We start from the raw sequence: 21,442 nt of genomic DNA, 5'->3' as shown, positions 1-21,442 counted from the left end.
TCTGTGTGGCTGGAGTGAACACCCGCAGTGATGGTCCAGGCTCTGTGTGGCTGGAGTGAACACTGCAGTGATGGCCGAGGCTCTGTGTTAATAGAGGGAATGATACAATGTTGCCCAGGTCCAAGGCAGTTTCATGCTCAGTTTCTTTTTAGCATTTTGGGGGCTGCAAAACACACTCCTTTTTTAATATAAATTTAAAATAATTTAAATATAACAAATTTAAATGTATTCAAGTGGTTTTTACTTCTCTTTTCCTTGGATATTTAACATGGTGGAAAGAGGGAAAGATAAAAGATGGACTGAGGACTGCAAGCTACGCATTGTGCAGGGAACTTGAGAGATAATTGCCTCATGGTTAAGAAAAGAATCAAAAAAGGAGCGCTCCTGCCCATGAGAGATGGCCATAATCAATGAGAGACAGGGGCTCCCGAGAGGGTCATTACAAATTCAACACACGCCGAACATTAAAGTGACTGAGGATGGCAATGAAAACGATAATCAACTACACCAACATAATACAGCAGTCAGGACAAGGGGATAAAGTCCCTAGTGTGGCAGCCATTTGCTCTGGTGAGAGGGACAATTACAGATTTAGGAAGCCTACATAAAACCCCACGGAAACAAAGCAGAAAGGATTATGCAGACTAAATTCAATATTTTTTAGTGTATTATACATTTTTAATAGCATACGCTAATAAAAATGCAATGTTTCACTTACATAAATGAGGCTTGAGCAGATTTGAATAGTTTGTCAATATGTACACCTGAATACATACATATTGAGCAAGCTGGTCTGAAAACAAACCATGTACTTTTGGAGGGACGACAGACTAGCACTTAGTGTTCTGCAAAGAGCCCAGATTGACCGGTCTGTGTGCCATTAGCAGCCCCTTTTATATTCCTTCTAGGTTTGATCTTGAGGCTGGCTTTAGGCAATAAGGCAAGTTGATAGACACAGAGGCCTGGGAAGTGCTCTCTTTTCAGACTTCTTGGTACATTTGCTCCCAGATCCCAGTTCCAGAATGTTCAAACACAATGCCAGCATAGCCATGAACAGGTCATATGGAAGTCAATGGAGGAGTTGGCCCCCAGCTACAGGGGAGAGTACAGGCAGCAAGCAGTGTCTATCTCCTTCTCACCAGGGCAACCATACAGCATGGCGAGCTGTTCTCATCAGACTCATTCCAGAGCACAGACCTCGAGCAAATAAATGACCAATTCTCCCATAAAACTAACACATGTTTTGGTAAATGATGTACAATAAAATTTTTAAAAGATATGAATTAAAGAAAATACCCCTACATAATCAATGAGGCAAAGAAAAAATTAAAAGACACAACGAAAATAAAACACAACAGTAAAATTTGGAATTGTGAAAAGAATATGATGTAAACATTAAAACTATCCAATATCATTTTTAAAGTTTTTTTTATAAGACCTAAAGTAGAAAAGCATCTTGTGTTTAAAAATCTGATGACTTGCTATTGCATAAACAGCCATATTGGTTTTCTCTAGGTCCTGTGACAATCAGATCTTTAGAGGCGTAAGGCACATTTATAGTTGAATGGCTCTATCATAGTTCTTGTTGGATTAAAATGGCAGTTTGGGATGATTGCATTCCTTTCTGAAGGCTCTAGGGAGCTTCAGTTCCCTGCTCAGTAAGGTTTTCAGAGAGTGGCCAAGCTCCTCAGCCAAGACTCCAGTGGGAATCTATGCTGGCAAGCAACTGCAATCGAGCCTTCATGGCCAGCACTCACCCTCACGATCGTCTACCTCTTTTCTCATGATGAGAGGCACCTAACACTCCACTGTGCACCCCCCCCCATTCCACCTTCTACCTTAATTCCTGCTCATTGTTGGACAATATATTCACAGGTATGGACCTTTGGGAGCTAGGTCACGTCTCTGAGATTTACGACAGCTAAATTTTGTGAAGATTGACAAGCTAATTTTGAAACTTATATGAAAATAATAGAATGTAGAATGGGAAAAATATTAAAAAAATAAAAGCAAAGTTGGAGAGCTTATTGATGCGGGATGTCCTTTTGCATATGTGTTGCTTTTATTGGGTAATAAATAAAGCTGTTTTGGCCAATGGCTTAGCAGAGTAAAGCCAGGCAGGAAATCCAAACAGAGATATAGAGAGAGTAGGTGGAGTCAAAGAGATGACATGTAGCTGCTGAAGGAGAAGGATGCCAGATCCTTACCAGTAGGCCACAGCCTCGTGGTGATGCAGAGATAATTTAAGATGTAACAGCTAGCTAGGAATATGACTAAGCTATTGGCCAAACAGTGTTGTAATTAAATAGTGTCTGTGTGATTATTTGGGTTAGAGTAGCTGGGAAATGAACTAACAGGCTCCATTTACACTTATGCACTCTGCATAGCTCAGCCCTTTCCCTATAGGAGCTTCTGCGGTTGGCCTTCTGGACACTTCTGTAAGCTAACAATGAGCAACTGCATGCTGGGCAAGGTATAGGAGTGAACGGGGAGGGAGGACCAATGTCCAGAGAGTATCTCTTTGGGAGGAAAAAGAAATGTAGAAGGCGGTGAGGATCCAATAATGTTCTTTCCTTTGGGAAAGTTTCAGTGAGTACTGATTATACAAAATCCTGGGTCCCGCTGCAAATCTTCATACATGCATATACTGTACATTGGTTATATTGACTCCCCTTGGTTACCCTGACCTGCCAAAACCCATTTCTCCTCTTTCCTGGCAATGCCCTTTTCTGACGTTCATGATGTCTTTTCTTTTTCTTCAAAACAACTAAATAAATAGAATAGAATGTATTTGAAACCTAGTATGTATAAATGCACATTTGTTATACTCACAAAATGTTTCACAATATAAAAGAATGAAAACATATTGAACGGTTAGTGGTAAGTGGTAAAAATATATGTAATCTGCATTTTTCTCAATGTTTATGCACTTTTCAAATCCTTTCAACCAATTCTAACTTCTTTTATAATGATAATAAACAATCCAATACACGTTGTTTTCCAAAAGCTATCATTGCCAGAAACTTTAGGGCAAGAACTATAAAATGTACTTTTATTAACCTGTAATTAATATATGCTTTAAGATGAGCCTGTATAAAATCTCCTTTTCACATCAAAAGGTCCACAGGTATTTTGAATAGTTCAATGCTGAGAAACATCTTTCCCTCAAATGCAAACCAACATTTAAAAGCTACCACTTGCACCTTTCCGAGTTGTAACAGTTAGTCGGGAACTAAAATGTAGATAATTACAGCATCCGCAGTCATTGCAGTCAAGTAAGAGCCTTCTAAAAACATGACCTCAAACAACCCAGGGCTGTCTGAACACTCTCGCCCAAGCTATTACTGCAAATTACCCTGTGCAGAGCTATATTTAATAGATAAAAGGGGTTTTTTTAGGGCCAGAATGTCTAACTCAACAGTGTCCAGAGATTTTTTTTTTAGAAGTCTCTTTTAGCAGTAAAATACGGAAGCACAATTTTTGAGAGAATTGGCATGCAGATGGGTAGCACCTTGGGGCTCACTTTGAGCCCTCTCCTTTCCTCTTGGCTCCCCTGTATTAAAGCAAGTATCCTCAGACTCCGGGTTCCAAATTCCCTGAGTGCCTCTGCTGGCTGCGACCCTAGCTCCTCCTGCATCCCCTATGATAACTCTCTTTGCCTTCCATCTCCATCTCAGCCTTCAGTTCCAATGCCTCATCTCAGCCCTTAACTCCTTCTTTGAGACCTCAATGGGTAATCAATCAATCCATCCCTGCTCATCTATATGCCCATGGGTGTCTTTTGGTCTTTGACACAGGACCCATAACATCACCCTGGAAAGGACAGCTCTTAGTGCTTGGTGTCTGTACCGCTAGCTGCCATTGACCGCAGCAAAAATCTCTGCCTTGAAAGGAACTGTCTCATCTGATGCTGCTCTCTCCTAGCTTTCCTTCTTCCTGCCTCCCATCTCTTCTCTGTCTGTCTGTCTGTCTGTCTGTCTATCTCCTACCATTCTGTCTTCGGCATGAATCATTTCATAGAAAGTTGCACAGAATGACTGTGGATGCTCCTGATGTCCCACAAACAATGTGCTGAAAGCTTGGTCTGCAGGGATGCAGTGTTGGGAGATGAGGCCCTTGGAGATAATTGGATCATGAGGACTTGACCTCATCAGTGGATACAATCATTCATTATTCATAGTTCAATGGATTATTAGGAGGCAGTGGACACCTGACGGAGACTATTTTAAAGGCAGGTCATGATGGATATCCTTGAAGTGTGAATTTTGTCCCTGGATGCTTCCTGGCCACCATGAGGTGAGCAGCTTCGGACTGGCTTTGCGGCCATGATGTTTCACCTCTTTACTGGCCCAGAAACAATGAAGTCAAATGGCCACAGATCAAAACCTTTGTAAGCACAAGTCAAAGATGCACTTTCTTTAAGTTGATTTTCCCAGGACTTGCATTGCAGGAACAGCTGCCACATCGTGTTCCTTTTTGAGACATGCTGCGTCATCATTTTTAAAACAATCCAAAGTCAACATATTCCAAATTAAGTGCCTTATTTCTCTTGCCCAGCAAATTACATCTTTCCAAGCCTCCAAAGGGCCATGGGTTAACCTGTGCCTGACAAGCGGACTCAGTGGAGTCCCAAAGCCCAGCCCTACGAGTATGATACAATACTCGTATTGTCAAGATACAATCACATTAAGATGAGGTCACAGTTGATGAGGTGCATCTAATCCTATACACGCTTTGTCATATCAAACAACACAGAGAGATCAGGAGACACAGGCAGTGCTGGGTAATGATGGGTAGAGGCTACAGCAAGGGCCATAAGGGCGTTCTTTCCCCTACCTGCCCTGTCCTTTGGCAGCTCGTTCCATGGAGACTCCTGTTTCCTCACACAGTCATCTATCTAGCTCATCAGAATTGATTCCTCATTCACGCTGTGGAGAACACACGGCTTCTGCACTAGGGCCTCTGCCAAGTGCTGTCCAGAGGGTCCCTGCCTTCTCGGGACTCCCTACAGGGTCAATTAGCATGACCAGGAAGTCAAGCAAGGCCACTCTGTAAACTTTGACCACTAAAAGATGATTCTTATCCTAGACTACCAAAACTACTGTCTATAACCATGAAAAGCACAGGATTTAGAAACAGTACTCAGAACATGTCATCTATGGTTGCTAATCAAAAAGGTTTGGGGGGGGGGATCCAAAACCACATCTGCATCCCTTCCCTGCTCTGGTGAGGATGATGAAATTGGAGAAAGCACATCCACAATGTCCCCTCTCTTGATGCCTATGTGTTGCATTAAAAATCCTTCCTGCCCCCTAAAAGCTCTATAGCTCTAGTGTTCACCTATACAGAAATGATGTTTGTTAAAGGCTGGTAGGGGGTTACAGGGTCTCTGGGAGGATTGCTGAGTCGTGCCTGGAAGCTGTGCAATGAAGCACAAAGTAGCAGTCAAGATTATGCTGCCCTGGCAACAGCACATGCCCCCATGGAAGGACAGTGAATACAAGACCCCATCTGCCACCTTCCACTGCTAACCTTCCCCTACTCTGCCATGGACTCTGTCCAGCTCTGCTATCGCCCATCTTCTACGTGCAAGCTTGACCCTGCTGAGATTAAGGTGCAAAGAGCCCCCTTTTGATGATGTCAGGGTGTTGTAATATGAGCTGCGGGGCTGCGTCCCCAGCACCCCAGCCGCCTGCTAGCTTATGCCTCGAAATAATTACACGGACACTGTATTCTTTTAAACACTGCTTGGCCCATTAACTCTAGCCCTTACAGGCTAATTCTTATATCCCAATCAACCCATCTCTAATAATCTGTGTAGCATCAGTCTTACCGGGAAAGATTCTAGCCTAAGTCCATCCTGGGTCTGAGCTTCATGCGTCTGCCTCAGAGAGCAGAGCTATCGCGTCTTCCCGGGAGAGTTCGAGACCAGCCTGGTCTAGAAGACCTAGTTCCAGGACAGGAACCAAAAAGCTACAGAGAAACCCTGTCTCTGCCTCCCAAGTGGTGGGATTAAAGGCGTGCGCCACCACCGCCTGGCCGGCCTCGAACTCACAGAGATCTGCCTGCCTCTGCTTCCCAAGTGCTGGCGTGAGCCTCCACCGCCCGGCCAAGTCACTTTGTATCAGACCAAATCTGCCGCTGTGGTGGCTTGTGTTGCAAAACCACAGGTACTTGAGCTTCCGCTAATTCAGGTAGTGGGGTTCCGCTGCAAACTTAGCCAAGGCAACCAGGGAGGGGTTAATTGCTCTGGGGAGCAGGCGGGGCAGAATGGGCCTGTGTGGCCGAGTGTGTCTCTGACTTGGCACTGGGGCCCGAGTCACGAACTAAAAAACAGCACCCGGGAGCGTGCTGTGTTAGCTAGCAGGCTACACGCTTGAGTCGGGGGCAAAATAGCCAGACGTAACGGCATAAATGAATGCAGACAGAATGTAAATATATATAGCTTTAATGGAGAAATAGACTTACAGAACCACCGTTCCTGAGGAGACCAGGAAAGCAGAACTAAGCACTGTGAGCACGCTTGCCAAATTTATAGGCAAACATTAGCCCGAGGCAAACACGCTCCCTAAGGGGCGGGACTTATCCCTACACCAGGGGGTATTCATAAGGTAGTAACTCTTCCCTCAAATTGTATTCCATCTGAACAGCTGGAAAACATGGCGTATTGCTATATCTTTGGAAATACAATTCTGAAAAGACTAGAAAAGAGGGAAGAAGAAGAATCTTCCTCAGGGATTTCTTACAAAATGCGCCATCTAGGTCTCCACACTGCTCAGGGCCTGGCTGACGAGCCGCTGCTAGCAAGTGACTTCACACAGCTACTAAAGTGGATGATTGGGCCACCCCAGGGCAGAGAAGGCTACACACTTTTAGTGCAGGGTCTCACCCTTGTGTCTTTTCTCAGCCAAACTCTGAAGAGTGATCAGAACTCTAAATGAACAGAAGGAGATTGTATGCGGTCCATTGTTAATCATCTGCCATTCGCCAGAAATCCCTAAGAATAGTGCTGTCCTGCCAGCTATATCTGAATTTTTTTTTAACATGTTATGGTATCACACAAATCCAAGCTGGAATCTTTGCATCCTGTTTGCTATGTCTCTGCTTTTCTTTTTAAAGCAAAGCTACTAACCCAAACTCCACCTCCTACACAGCTCACTGTTTCTTCACGATGACCCAGGGTGAGGAACCCTCCTGTGTTGGAATCTGTCTTTCCTCCGAGTCTCTAAATGCTCAACACACCTGTAACCTCCTGTTGTGGGGACCCCCCCCCCCAGCTCTGCACACCTGTGACCTCCTGGAGGACCCACCCCAGCTCCATTTTCTCAAGTCATCAAACTGAGACACGAACTGAAGCAGCGGCCATGGTGTACTTCCTACTTATTAGTGATACTTTCAATTATTTCTATGTTTTTATGGATCATAACAGATATTCTAGTGGCAATCTATCTGTCTTTTCCCTTACTATTATTTTCATTGGTTAAGAACACTTTAGATGTCATAGCTTCCAGGCCAGGTAACATCCACAGGCCCCAAGCGGTTAGAAACGTGTAAGGCACCACTCAGAGACTTCCCCCTTTACCTGACAGGAATACGGGTTAACAGTTGATGTGGGAGGACCCAGCCCACTCTGAAGAGCAAGCCAGTGTGTAGCGTTCCTCCAGGGTCTCTGCTTCAGTTCCTGTCTGGAGTTCCTGCCTTGGCTTCCCTCCGAAATGAACTGTAACTGAGATGTGTAAACCAAATAAACTCTTTACTCTGAAGCCATTTTTGGTTAAGGAAATGAACAGGCCAGGTTTTTCTAGTCCACTGCTTTACGGTCCCCGAGGGCCTGACTGGGAGCCCAGTTGAATATGAAGCACAGTCTGGGCAAGTCAGCAAGCATGTCACATTTGTACAGTGTCAGACTCCAGGTGTCAAGACAGCCGACCTATTGAGTCATGAACACAAATTAAATTCAATCCCCAGTCTGGGAGTTTCTCGCTGTGTATCCAATTGCCACTTGCTTGTCTCTAAGGATGGTTTTAATGGGGAGAGAACAGCTGGCATTATTGGGTGACATCATAGACTTTTCATTTGTATTCAAATCAAATATCACCAGCTCTCTGAAAAGAAATCAAGTACATAACTAGATAAAATAATTATGGTAAGTTGTAAAAGAAATTGAAGTCTCTCAAGTACAACATATGATTATACAAAGGCCCTTTCTGAATATGAAGTGTGTCTTCTTGATCCTGAGTGAGATTGATAAAGAGCAGTGGAGAGGAGTACAAATTGTCACAGAGGGACATCCCACCCCTACAGCTTTGTCAGTGTCACCATGGGTGCTTATGAATGGCCTGGAATGATCTGCAGACCGGTGCAATCAGCACTGGGGTGGGGAGGATGCTACACGCGTACTGTGGAGTACCACTGGGGTAACTTCACTCTTCCTAACTCTGTGGGCTTCTCTGGTGAAGCTCACCTGTCAAGATAGATGAGTATGTCTGCAGAAGAAGAGGAAAGTTTCAGTTTTGTTTTGTTTTTCTGAGAAGAGAGGGATCATAGTTTGGCATATTCAAAGTCTTTGAGGTCTTGGGGGCTAACCCTGTAAGTGTATCCCTGTTGTGTCTGTCTATATGTGTCTCTAGTTAACACAAATGCCAGGGGTGTCCTGCTGGCACCTTCCTCTTGGTTCTCCTGAATACATAAGACAAAATTCCAGCCATCTGCAGTCTACAGGGCTAACCCTTTTGTCCCCTGTATCTGCTGGTTGAGAGGCCTGGCATGCTCAGGCACTCAAGACTGGCCCTTCAGTGACTGATGGGAACGTGCGCTTCAGTCTCTTCCTTCATGAAGGATAATTCTGAGTAAAAGAAGCTCCTGAGGTCTTCAACAAGCATGGGAGCAGAGAAGACCCTAACAAGAATGTTTCTGTCTGCTTTCTCTACTTCTGGCTGTACCCCCTCTACCATGTGTTCCAGATTCACCTCCAGAATCAACCACTCTTGTGGATATTTGCCTCAGGGAATGTTTACAGGGCAAATCAAAATAAGAGACAAGTGTTAAAAGAAAGGAATGTGAGGTGAGGAAACGGAGGACTCTGGGTAAGGTCCCAGTGAGTACAGAAGAGCAAACTGCAGCTTAGCCTGGGACAGCGGTCCGAATCTCCCTTCTCCTCACTGCCACCTCCTTCTCCTTCCTGCTGAGTGCTCACCTCCTATGGTACCAAATGCTCCTGCTCAAAGCAGATTAGGCAAAGCCAAGTCTATGTCACAGAGGCAAGAATTCTAGGGTTGGCCCACCCGTCTGTACAGATAAGGAGGCATGTGGATAGTCATCATTTTGACTAGGAAGAAAAGGGATATCATGGCTTCACCACCATCTTGACTGAGGGCAATCACATGGTATGATCCAGGTAAGGAAACAACAGATCTCCAGGGATACTTTCAAATTGGTATAAGATTTTTATGTAATTCCTGTGCTAAAAACCATGTTTGTATAATATAGGATTTTAAAGCAATCTTTGTTTAATGAGGTATTCAAGCCGCACCTACCTGCTTTCATATGCAAGAACGTACCTTGTGCCTGCAGCCAAACTTTGCAACATAAGAGTCGCCCAGTTGACAACAGATTTTAAAGACATAAATAGGTTATGGGAAACAGTGGAAGCTTGTAAAATACAGCAGGACGGGAGTTCCCAAAGAGTGCCCAGATGCAAAGGTGGATCCTGGGAGCTTTGGGAATGTTAGAGCCATGTGAGTGCCAGCCACAATGAAATGGAGCAGGCTGGAATCTAGAAGGGAGGCCATGTATATGCTGAGGGTGGGGCCAAAGGGGTGATCCAAGCACTCAGGAAAACACAAAGGAATGCGAATAAATCCCAGATATTGAGCTTTGAATTCTTTACACTGTTGGAACTTGGTTTCCCCCTATCCAGTTATGATTGTACTCTATGCCTTCACTCTTGAAATAAAAATGGTATTTTATTTTGATATTATCAGAACATACAGCTAAGAGTTTTTAAACTTCTATAAAAGGAGATTTTAGAGCTTTATACAAATTTTAAAACTTGATATTAAAAAAAGATTTAGCAATGTTTAAATGTACAAGGGCTAGGGGGCATGTTTAAACTTACGAGATATTTCATTATGACATCTTTGTTAATGTATGATCATGATGAATAGATAAATAAAAAGTTAAAACTTAGGGCCAAAGCTAAACACCAGAGACTGGGATATTCCTGACTTATGATGCAATAAGACAGTGACCTTAGCAGTTTGACAAAGAACTTGGAACTGGCTTATAGAACATCTCTCCTTAGTTCAGGTCAACGGAGACTGATTTAAAGATATATGTCTAACCTCCCTGTTATTTTGGTAAACTGAGTCACACAGGGAACTGTTATGCTCTATAATATGATGGATGTACTATGTAGAGGTTAGGAAAGTTTCCAGTCTCCATATGGACTACATTTCAAGTCATTTCTTGGTACTAAAAATGCTTCAATTCAAAAATTGATATTTTTATTATAAACTGTTAAAGATGATTAAGCTTTGAGATGTTTAGGACTATCCTTAATAAATTTTTGCTGAATATGGCATTTAAGAAATTTATACTTACATAACAGAGACTCCCAGATCATAGCAGTAACCTCCAAGGTCTCCAAGAAGACAACGGACACAAGAACTAACAACTCCACCTAGACTGTGGCAATGCCGACCACCGAGAAGGACTGCCCCAATGCCTCACCTGCAGCCAAGGCTAGCCCAAACTGTGGACAAATAAAACACTGGAGAGATGATTGCCCCACTTCACCTAGACAAAGTGAGGTCACTTCCTCCCATAATCATGCTCCACAAGAAACCTTCACACCTTCTGGGCCTGGCAGCCATGGCTGTTGTCCTGATACCCCTGCACTGAATGCCACGGGAACCACAGGAACCTGGGGTAACTGTCCAGGTAAAGGACTATGGACAAGTCTCTGTCATTTTGATTATTCCTGCTCAAGTCTCTGGTCACACCGATGGCTAGGCTAACTGTAACTTTGTCAGCTAGTCAACAGCAGACAATCAGCTCCTTCCCCCAAGGCTGCAGCTGCCTTGTTAGCTCATTAGTTAGTGAAACTCCTAGGTTTCTTGTTTTAAAAAAGACAGACAGGTTGGCTTTGTTCACAGGTTTCATATTGAGCAGGTTCCAGAGGTGACTTTCCACTAAAAAAGAACTCTTTGCAGTGACTGTCCCCAGTAATACCTTATGTCTCTGGTGAATGAGTAAAGTCCATACTAAGTTCTGGTGGTCTAAGAAAATGTTCTATATAAGGGTCTGAGGATGTAAAAACATAAATAAGTTCTCAGGGTCTTGAAAAATGATTTAAGATATATAAATACCAACTATAAAGACTTATTATTACACTGAGATTTCAAGGGTTCAAAATTTTATCATTGACACCTAGACTTCTGATAAACTGATATAGCACTGACTACTTACTGTTCAGTCACAAGCTCGGAGTTTTAAGTTTCCTTTGATTGTTTTCTAAGCATAGAATTAAAGGTGCCTTTTATTGGGCTAAAATGTATATCAGACTCTCTATACATAAGAAAAAGATGTTCATGCTTTTTAACCCAAAGCCATAGCCTTTGCTCTGACTCAAAGGTGTAAATGGGATCCAGCTGCTCTACAGACGCCCAATAGTGCTTCTCTACAATGTGGATTTCAATAGAATGGTAAGGTTAATAGATCTAAAACTTTCATATCCTTTAGTAGACTAAAATTCAGATAAGCTTCAAAAAATCAAAAACGGGTTATAAGGCTTGGCTCCACCTGTCACAGGTGAATCAAGAAAGTTCCAAATGCAAGGTTCTTCTTTAAGTTCCTGCGTTTTAACTTCTGTTCCTAGTCTTTATTTATCTTGGCAGACTGCCATCTGACAGACAGACACACTGACCGGAAGCACCTGCCACCTGACAAACAGACACACTGACCAGGAGCACCTGCCACCTGACAGACAGACACACTGACCAGGGAGCACCTGCCACCTGACAGACAGACACACTGACCAGGGAACATCTGCAAACTGCAAGCTGTTGAGCTCTGGATTTGCTGAAAGCTGATGGGAACCAGTCCAGCCAATGTGATTGCTTCCTGCCTCTTCACCGGATCAGCTAATCAAAAGCTTCTGACAAATGTCCCATCGCCCAGCCTTTGACTAGCCAGCCATTCAGCTTTCCTGGGCCCTGACAAACTATGCCCCTGTTTAGCCAGAAGCAGCTACAGAAGAGAATACATCATTCCTACCCCCATAGAAGCTGAAAACATTAAGTTAAAAGGAAACTCCCTGACATAGAGGACAAAATGGCTACCTATAATGCCAATTGATATACTAGGGGAAAATGAGCTCAGATTTACAAACAGGGAGATACATCAACTAAAATTGTTCTACAGTATGATAGGACACTTGGCCTGCTTTACGCAGAACACAGAAATATCCATCACAGGACCTCTGGCCCTTCCTTGTGCTTCTGCTAATTACTGTTGGCTCTTATATCATTGATACAATAATTGAATGATTATTCCTATGTGGGTACCATTAAACTAATGGTTATTAGATTCAAATGTAAACCATTACCCATCGTAGAGCCAAGGATTTGATCTAGGACACAACTTGAGGGGAAATCTTACACCTGAGGTTATTCATGCAGGCTCATGCAGCAGGCAGGATAGCAAGTGCTGAGGCCCAAGAGGCTGGGCTATGGCTGTCCACATTAGATTCAGGCTCCTTCGCTTACAAGATGCGTGACATTAAAAAAGAAAGCTTGACCTCCCTCCCCTAAGGTTACTGGGGAGTGCAGTCCTTATCTGATCAGAGGCCTGAAGATTAAAACACGGGGCAGGCCTGCCACCCAGGAAGCTCTGTATGGGTGTGTGGTCCCTGCAAGTAAAGCTCTGTAGTGAGCGGCAGCTGAACAGTGCAGGGACACCTCCAATATCTGCTCTCTGCTTAGCAGCTTCTGTTTGAATCCAGGGGACCACGTGACCTATTCCTCTGAGTCTTTAAGATGTACTTAGAATTTAATTTATGCAATTAGATTCTGAGTTGCCTCAAAATCCTCTGCTATCTAACCTAAGCGGGTAATAAAGCCTCTGCCTCTCTCCCTCTCTGTTTCTCTTTTCTTCCTACCTGAGTGTGTGTGTGTGTGTGTGTGTGTGTGTGTGTGTGTGTGTGGTAAATGCCTATGGATTTTCATGAGATGGGAGAGGTCAAGACCAGAGAGAGATAACATTATTTAGATAATCTTATCCACACACAAAAAATCTAACAGAGACAGTTACTGACAAACACTCCCGGCACAGCAGCTCAGAGCACCCTGGAGCCAGCTCTGCCCTGCAGCTCCCAACACACTGGAGACAAATGCGATTCTTAGGGCCGTCTCTGCTGTTTGTTCCCATAAGTACCAACCACCTCCAGTCGTAACAATAATTCAGCTTCAGCAAGCTCATAGAGGTAGATATGTATGCTAGACATCATACATGAATGTCACATTGGACTTTACAACAGGCCAAAGAGATGGGCAGTGTGTTTATTATGTCCATACTATAGACAAGGAAATGGAGGCCAGAGTTTTACAGTCCAATTTAAAGCCAGGCATTCTAATTCCAGTCTGTGTGTTCCATGGTCAGCCCAGCCCCCATCAGTACAGTCTGTGTGTTCCATGGTCAGCCCCCAGCCTCCATCAGCACAGTCTGTGTCCTACGGTCAGCCCTCAGCCCCCATCAGCACAGTCTGTGTGTCCTACGGTCAGCCCCTCCATCAGCACAGTCTGTGTCCTACGGTCAGCCCCTCCATCAGCACAGTCTGTGTCCTACGGTCAGCCCCTCCATCAGTACAGTCTGTGTCCTACGGTCAGCCCCCAGCCTCCATCACTACTCTACCCTTATTCTGCAGGTTCCTCCTTGCCATTTCCCTAAGAACGATGTGTCGAGTATACAAGAATATTTGTCTCAATAATTCCAAATCGTTCCAATCTTTTAGCCTACTCAATGCCATTATTTGCTGTCCCTGTAACTGTGGAAACTCTAAAAATAGAATAAATAGAAAAATAAACTAATACAGACATGGTGCCACTTCAGACGCCATGGAGCCCAAGCGAAGGAAGTCCATGAAGCCACCTCATTAGCGCACCAGCCTTTCACCCACCATCATCTGGAATGGCTTGACCTAGTTTTAGTTAGATCACCTCACTTCAAAATATTTACTAAGATCTGCCAGTCCACGGTAGGCCCTGGGGAGTCAGTGGTGTACAGTAGCTCAAAACCGTGCGGCTAAAATGGGGTGGCTTCTCACCTATGGTAAGGCCGCCTTCCAGAGGCCCTTGTAAGTTGAAAAGGTTTTAAGCAAAAAAATGTATTTCACACCTCACCTCAAATATGCACATCAAAGCTTAAACCAGTGGTTCTCAACCTGTAGGTCGCAACCCCTGTGAAAACCTTCTGTCTCAAGAAGAAAAAAGCCACCATATTTATGATTCATAACAGTAGCAAAATTGCGGTTATAAAGTAGTAATGAAAATAAATTTAAGATAGAGGTTACCACAACATGAGGAACTGCATACGGAAGGTGGAGAACCACAGGCTTAGATCATGGAACTATGCAAAGAACTGGCCTCAACTGTGTGGCTGCCTGAAAGTTGGGGTCAGCCTGAAGACTCAACCCAGAAGCTCACAGGAAAGAAAAGGTTCAAAGGCAGTTCCCACTGGATGTATGCCACTTTTGTCCTGTCGCTAAGTTAGAAGACCTTACACTTGGGGTCCACCTGTATAACATAAGGTTAGAGAGAGGTAAGATGCAGGGGCTGGATCTATAGGGACACAGGTGACCAGAGAGAATGTGTGGGCTGCGGTGGCATCAGAGCAGAGGCCAGGTGGAGAGAGGAAGCCAGCCCCAAAGGATGCGCACTTTGGAGATCTGAAGAAACAGCCAGTAGGGAGGAGAAGGATGAAGGAAGATGTCTTACAGGAAAAAAAAAAATCAAAAAACAGTTTTCACTGGGCAGTGGTGGTGCATGCCTTTAATCCTAGCACTCAGGAGGCAGAGGCAGGCAGATCTCTGTGAGTTCAAGGTCAGGCTGGTCCTCAAAGTGAGTTCTAGAACAGCTAGGGCTACACGGAGAAACCCTGTCTTGAAAAAACAAAAAAAGGGGCTGGAGAGATGGCTCAGAGGTTAAGAGCATTGCCTGCTCTTCCAAAGGTCCTGAGTTCAATTCCCAGCAACCACATGGTGGCTCACAACCATCTGTAATGGGGTCTGGTGCCCTCTTCTGGCCTGCAGGCAGACACGCAAACAGAATATTGTATACATAATAAATAAATAAATGTTTAAAAAAAACAAAAAAGAAAGGCTTTCTTCTAAGCTCAAGACTCAAGGCATTATTTATAATTATGAGGTCCCCTCTCCCTGAGGATTGACAGTCAGGTACTGTTCATGAGGAGAAAGGGTCTCATAAAGCCTCCCCTCTCCCTGAGAACCGATAAGGCAGTTCCTGGTTGCTATGGGAGAGGGTGCCATTAGAGTGACTGGTAGGCTGTCCATGTTCCTGTAAGCCCCTCTCAACTCATGGGATCATAAAACCAGAAATGAACTGGGAAGAAAAAGAGGGTCCACAGATGGGAGAAGGATGAGTGTGGTCAAAATACATTATACATATACATATATACATACATACATACATACATACATACATACACACACATATATATATACATGTATAGAGAGAGATGGATAGAGATATGAAAATGTCAGAATGAAATCTATCATTATGTATAATTAATATATGCAAATAAAAATGCATGAAAGATTCCCCAGGAAAACTGTTAAGTGATAAATACTTTCAGCAAATACCAGGACATAAAAGCAACATACAAAACTCAGTAGCTTTTCTATTTACCAATAATGAACGTGCCAAGAAGAAAATCAGGAGGGGAAAATTCCATTTATAATAGCTTCAAAATAATAGTGAAAAAATACAGGAATAGACCTGACCGAGGAGATCAAAGACCTGTACATCAATCATTCTAAAACGCCGTGGGGAGGGGGTGAAGAGGTGATGTAGCAGTAAGCGCACTGTTGCTCTTGCAGAGGACCTGGCTTTGGTTCCTCAGGGTGGAGCACAACTGGCTGGAACTGCAATTCTAGAAGAACCTGGTGCCCTCTTCTGGCCTCTGCAGGCACGAGGCACACATGGTGCATGTACATACTTGCAAGCAGACACTTACACATAAAAAAAAAAAAGCACACTGTGGTAGAAAGAATAAAGCCAGACGTGACTGAGATGTTTGCAAGCCTGTCTGTGTGGCTGTACCAGTCACAACAGCCAAGATGTGGAATAAGTCTGTCAACTGAGAAGCTGATGAAGAAAAATAAAGTATTTATATATATATAAATTCGTCTTTGTAAAATAATCGAAAGTCAGTCTTGCTCACTGAAGCAGATGGAAGTCTTGTTGATCTTGTGAGTTTTACTTTAATGGTCTCAAATACATATATATATATATATGCGTGAGAGAGAGAGAGAGAGAGAGAGAGAATTTTATTCCACTATAAACTGTGACATTTCAGCAAGAGAAACCAAGAGAACGGGAGAACATTACTAGTCAGCCTTAGAAAGATGACTAGAACTTAGTTTCTCTCATGTGAAAAATCCATATTTGAATGAATGAATAAATGAATGAATGGCATAAAGTAGAAGAGAGGCCGTGAGATGGGGAGGAAGGGTGTAATGGGGGGAAATAACATGGGGGGTAAAGAAGTAAAAAGACAAGCATTTTTTTCTCATATGCAGAATCTATACTCAAATCTACATACATATATATTTGCACATTATATATATGTGTGTGTGTGTGTGTGTGTGTGTGTGTGAGAGAGAGAGAGAGAGAGAGAGAGAGCGAGAGAGAGAGAGAGAGCGCAGAAGGGATAGGATTTAAGGAATAAATGAGACTAACAAGGGATGGGTGAGATAGGGCAAGTCTGAGCAAGGTAAAAACACATACACACATGTATATACATATATGCATGTACACATGTGTGTCATAAAGAAATCCAGTATTTCGTACACTAAAATCCTGGTTTAAATTAAAATATTAGCATTCTGAATTTAGTTTATATATCCTGGCAATAAAAATTTAATATTAAATACGACTAACTGAAATTTAACTCTGTATCTCAATGTCATGTAATTTTGGTAGTGAGATCTCTTGAGACAGAATGTGTAAAGAGTTAATATTTTGTGACTGAATTATCCCTAGAATGAGTACTGAGCGGGTCAGCCTTGTGGTTAAGAAGTTAAACAGGAAGATCAACTCGGGGGTTTAAGAAATGCTGGTAAGGTCAGTAGCATCTCTCCATCTTCCCACGGCCCAGTTTCCAAAGTAAAAGCAGTTCTAGCAAGACAGACAGAAGGCTGCCCTCAGCAGGCATTTCTCCAAATGCTCCACGAAGGGACTTTGCAAAGTAGCGTTGCTGCTCCCAGACAAGTTCCCAGCATGTCTTAGGGTCGTTTTAGCTCTCTCCCTACGATGCAGCATATAACAATTGGCTAGACGGGGAAAACTGGAGACTTCTTGGTTGTTTGTTAAATGAGAGCTCAGAATATTTCTCTGACAATACATTATTTTACTCCATATATGTTTACCGGGGTAGGGGCCATGTAACAGGCCCCATAAGGGTCCGGCAAAGGAACCTTCATGGTATGCACAGTGTGTCGCAAGTGTCTCTGATCATCTCAACAGAACACTCGCTTATCTAGCCTCTGGGACAGAGGTCAAAGCACCGGCCTTGTCATCTACTCGAGATGCAACAACAATGACTTAGTCCCTGTCACTGTCCAGCTACAGGACAGGGAAGAGGACACAGAAATCCTTCCCCAGGTATGAAGACACCCGGTCACTGTGTGCAAGTCATGGGATGCTCGTGGTGTCCTGCGGACAGCTCATACCCTCATTCATCTGCAGATTGTGTGTCAGGATTATTTCAGTGGGAAGTTAGAGAATGTAGTCCCCCAAAGGAATATAAACAGGCTGACCCTGGGGTTGTAGCTCTAAATACACATGATACACAATTCTTTTCCTGTGAACTACCTAGGGACACAAAACTTACTCAATGCGCTTCCTTTTCAAACTCTATTCTCTTTGCAAGCAAGAACAGTAACAGAAGTTCAAAATTGTTAAGTGTGCCACTGGAGAGCCATAAAACAGTTATCCTTACCAAGAATAGAGGATCGTTCCCACCACAGACGTGAGCTTACTGCTTTCCTGTTTTTGCTTTGCCAGTCCAAAGTCAGCTACAATTCACAAAACAGAGCAACGTGTTACTGTCTTTCCCCAGGATTAGCAAGCCCTAGTGTCTGACACTCTGCAAGGTCACTAGTGCCCTCTCTATGCACTCACAGAGTGTCCCCCACATCTTCTGTCCACCCCCAACCTTAGTTCACATATATTCTACCATACTCTGCTCTGTAAACTGACAGACACAATGGGATTCGTCTTTGTAAAATAATCGAAAGTCAGTCTTGCTCACTGAAGCAGATGGAAGTCTTGTTGATCTTGTGAGTTTTACTTTAATGGTCTCAAATACATAGTAAGACTGTGGCAGTTATGCATATAGCTGTGTCAAAGCTGCCTCTGAGGGGGAAAAGGTGGATGTGGTGGCTTAGCCTGTGATCCCAGCTCAAAAGACGAGGCAGGGCAGCATGTGTTAACGAGTGAGACCCTGTCTCAAAGAACAACCAGAAAGAGAAGATAAAAGAAGAAATTGGTCAAAAGAACTAAAAATGGACAGCTGAAACTGAAAAATAATAATCTTATTAAGGGTGCTATGATATATTGTCTAATAAATGACAGGCATGCAAATGTTATGACTATATATATATATATCTGAGTCTCCATGACTAGATTCTTGAAGTCCCAGCACTTAGGAGCTAAGGCAGTAAAACCGAGAGTTCAAGACCAGACTGGCTACACAGTGAGATCCCATCTCAAGGAAGGAAAAGAGAAAAGAGAGGGAAGTGGAGGTGAGGGCTGAGAGGGTGGTGAAGGGGAAGAAAGGATAGGGGAGGTGAGGGCAAGGAAAGAGAGAAAACAGTAAAAGATGGTCATCCTGAACAGCCACCATGAATATCTGAGAACCCGAAATTAAATAGCAATTGTTGGCACTAACTCGCCATACCTGCAAAAAAATAAGGATTAAAATAGCATAGCATAGCATAGCATAGTGGAAACTAGTACAACAGTAAAATTAAATAATTCAATATTAAAATTTTATATATTACATAAAACTATGTGAGTACAATATTTAATAACTGGTTGTGGGCAGCCAAAGGAGCCTTACGTGAATATATAAAGAGTGAGCATATGAAATCCTGAATGAAGGCATATTGTTGTCACAGGCAACGACCAATGCCCAGACCCATGGGAAATTGTCAAAGCCTCCCTCCGGCCTGAGTGCAAATGTTAGCAATGTGTACAAGTGTTTACCAACCATTGACCAGTGTGTGCAAAGAAGCCCACTGCAGCTTCTTCCTCCCTGATGTTTACAGCCAGAGACTGCTGCCCACGGAGACCCGCTCCTACAACTAAGCAATTCTCTTGACTCCGAACAACACACAGACCAAGGTCAGACTAGTTGCTGCTTGTCCATCAGAGTACATGCAGACCATCTGACCCAAGCTTTTCTTCATCTGTGTGTCTGGTTTTTCTTCAGTGTCTGTTCTTCGTTCTCCTGCCTTCCCCATCAGATGTCCAGGACCAAGCCACGCTGGACATGAAGTCTGGTGATAATTTGTTTTTTCACTTAAAATAGTACATTCTGAGTCAGGGTTTTATGTACCTCAGAGATGACCCTCTCGTCTGGTGCAAAATGCACTATGTGGCTAAGGATGACCTTGAACTTCTGATCCTCCTCAATGTCCAAAGTGCTGGAATTATAGACATGAGCCACCTGCCCGTTTATGCTGAGCTTTGAGTTCAGGGCTTTGACATGGAAATCTCTATGAGCTGAGTCACATAACAGCCCTAACATAACATATTTCTGACAAATGTAGAATTGCACATGTTTACAGAGTACAGTATGATAATTCAATAGATGTATTGATATCTACATATAATACCCATTAAGACCAAGATAATTTGTATTTTTCTTACTTTTGATTTAAATTAACTTTCAGCTTATAGATAAAAACAAAAATTATAAATCTCAATGGCCTAATGCTATACTTTGATCTGTGTACACATTATGTAGTGTTTGCATCAGGTTAAACACATTCATTTGTGCTAGAAACATCTAAATTTTTTTCTTCCAGCCTTCTGAGTTCTAACGTATAAACAGAGTCCGGCTTATTTTACCCGTCCTTCTCTTTACCCACCCTTCTCTCCCGCATCTCCTCAGTCTCTGGTCCTCACTACTCTCCACAGTTCAAATGATGCACGTTCTCACATGCCATGTACAAATGACTCCTGGACACTTGTCTATGCCTTGCTTACTTCACCACACGGTCTGTGTCTATCCATGGTGCCATAGGATAGGCAGGATTCTGTTTCTTTCTGTAACACTCTACTGCGTATCTGGGCTGTATGTCCTTCGTGTATCCATCATCTGATGGACACCTGGCTGTCTCTACTTCTTCCCCACTTGAACTCGGCCGCAATAAACTGAGCATAGAGGCATCTCTTGTGAACACTGATCTCATTTCCTCTGGATGTTTGTTTAGGAGTGAAACTGCCAGATCAGATCTTAATTTTTCAGGGACCTTTTTAGTGTTTGCCACCCTCACTATGCTAATTACATCCTCCAGCAGGGCTGTCTTCCTCCACTTCCTGGCCAGAGCCTGTTTTCTTCCCCTCCCCAGCAGGGAGAGAGAGGGTAGCCGCTTCTTTGTTTATTTATTTATTTTGAGTTGCTGCACACAATTCCCTTCGATCTTTTTATCATGGTCATTCTTACTGGAGCAAAATGATATCCTTGTGGTTGAATTTGCCTTTTCTTGCAGATTAGTGATACTGGGCCTTTTAAAGCACCTGCTGTTCGTTCCTCCAAGTCCTTCAGAGATGCCAACTTTTCATGGATTGTTTGGGGTTTGCAGAAACCTTTCAATTTGTTTGAATCCATGTGTCAGTTCTGATTTGTTGCCTGTACTCTAGGGTCCTACCCAAAATATATAAATGTTCTCAATGATTTCTTGTGGTTTTTTTCTCTCTATTTATTCCACACTTAAGTCTTTTATTCATTCTGGGTGGGTTTTTGTAACTACTGAGAGAGGGGGTTCTTTCGAATTTTCTTCTTTTGCCCGCAAATATTCAACTTTCCCCGCACCATTCATTTTCATTTTAAAGACTGTCCTTTCCAAACTGTGTTTTTATGATATGTGTTCTTATCTCCTTTGTCAAATCCAGATGCATATAGACGTACGGGTTTC

At 43.2% G+C, this 21,442-nt stretch overlaps 1 protein-coding gene across 1 annotated transcript in view; it reads right to left on the bottom strand.

Annotated features, from left to right (window-relative positions):
- Nek10 (NIMA related kinase 10) overlaps positions 1-21,442 on the bottom strand; it is a 184,255-nt gene that overhangs the window by 84,238 nt on the left and 78,575 nt on the right. Inside the window, exon 23 of the mRNA XM_013346817.2 lies at positions 18,238-18,313. Within this exon, the coding sequence (XP_013202271.1) occupies positions 18,238-18,313 (76 nt within the window). The remainder of the gene's footprint in view (positions 1-18,237; positions 18,314-21,442) is intronic.

This window comes from Microtus ochrogaster, chromosome 6 (genome assembly GCF_000317375.1).
Source record: "Microtus ochrogaster isolate Prairie Vole_2 chromosome 6, MicOch1.0, whole genome shotgun sequence".
NCBI classification, from domain to species: Eukaryota; Metazoa; Chordata; class Mammalia; order Rodentia; family Cricetidae; genus Microtus; species Microtus ochrogaster.
This window is presented reverse-complemented; position numbering and strand designations above follow the sequence as displayed.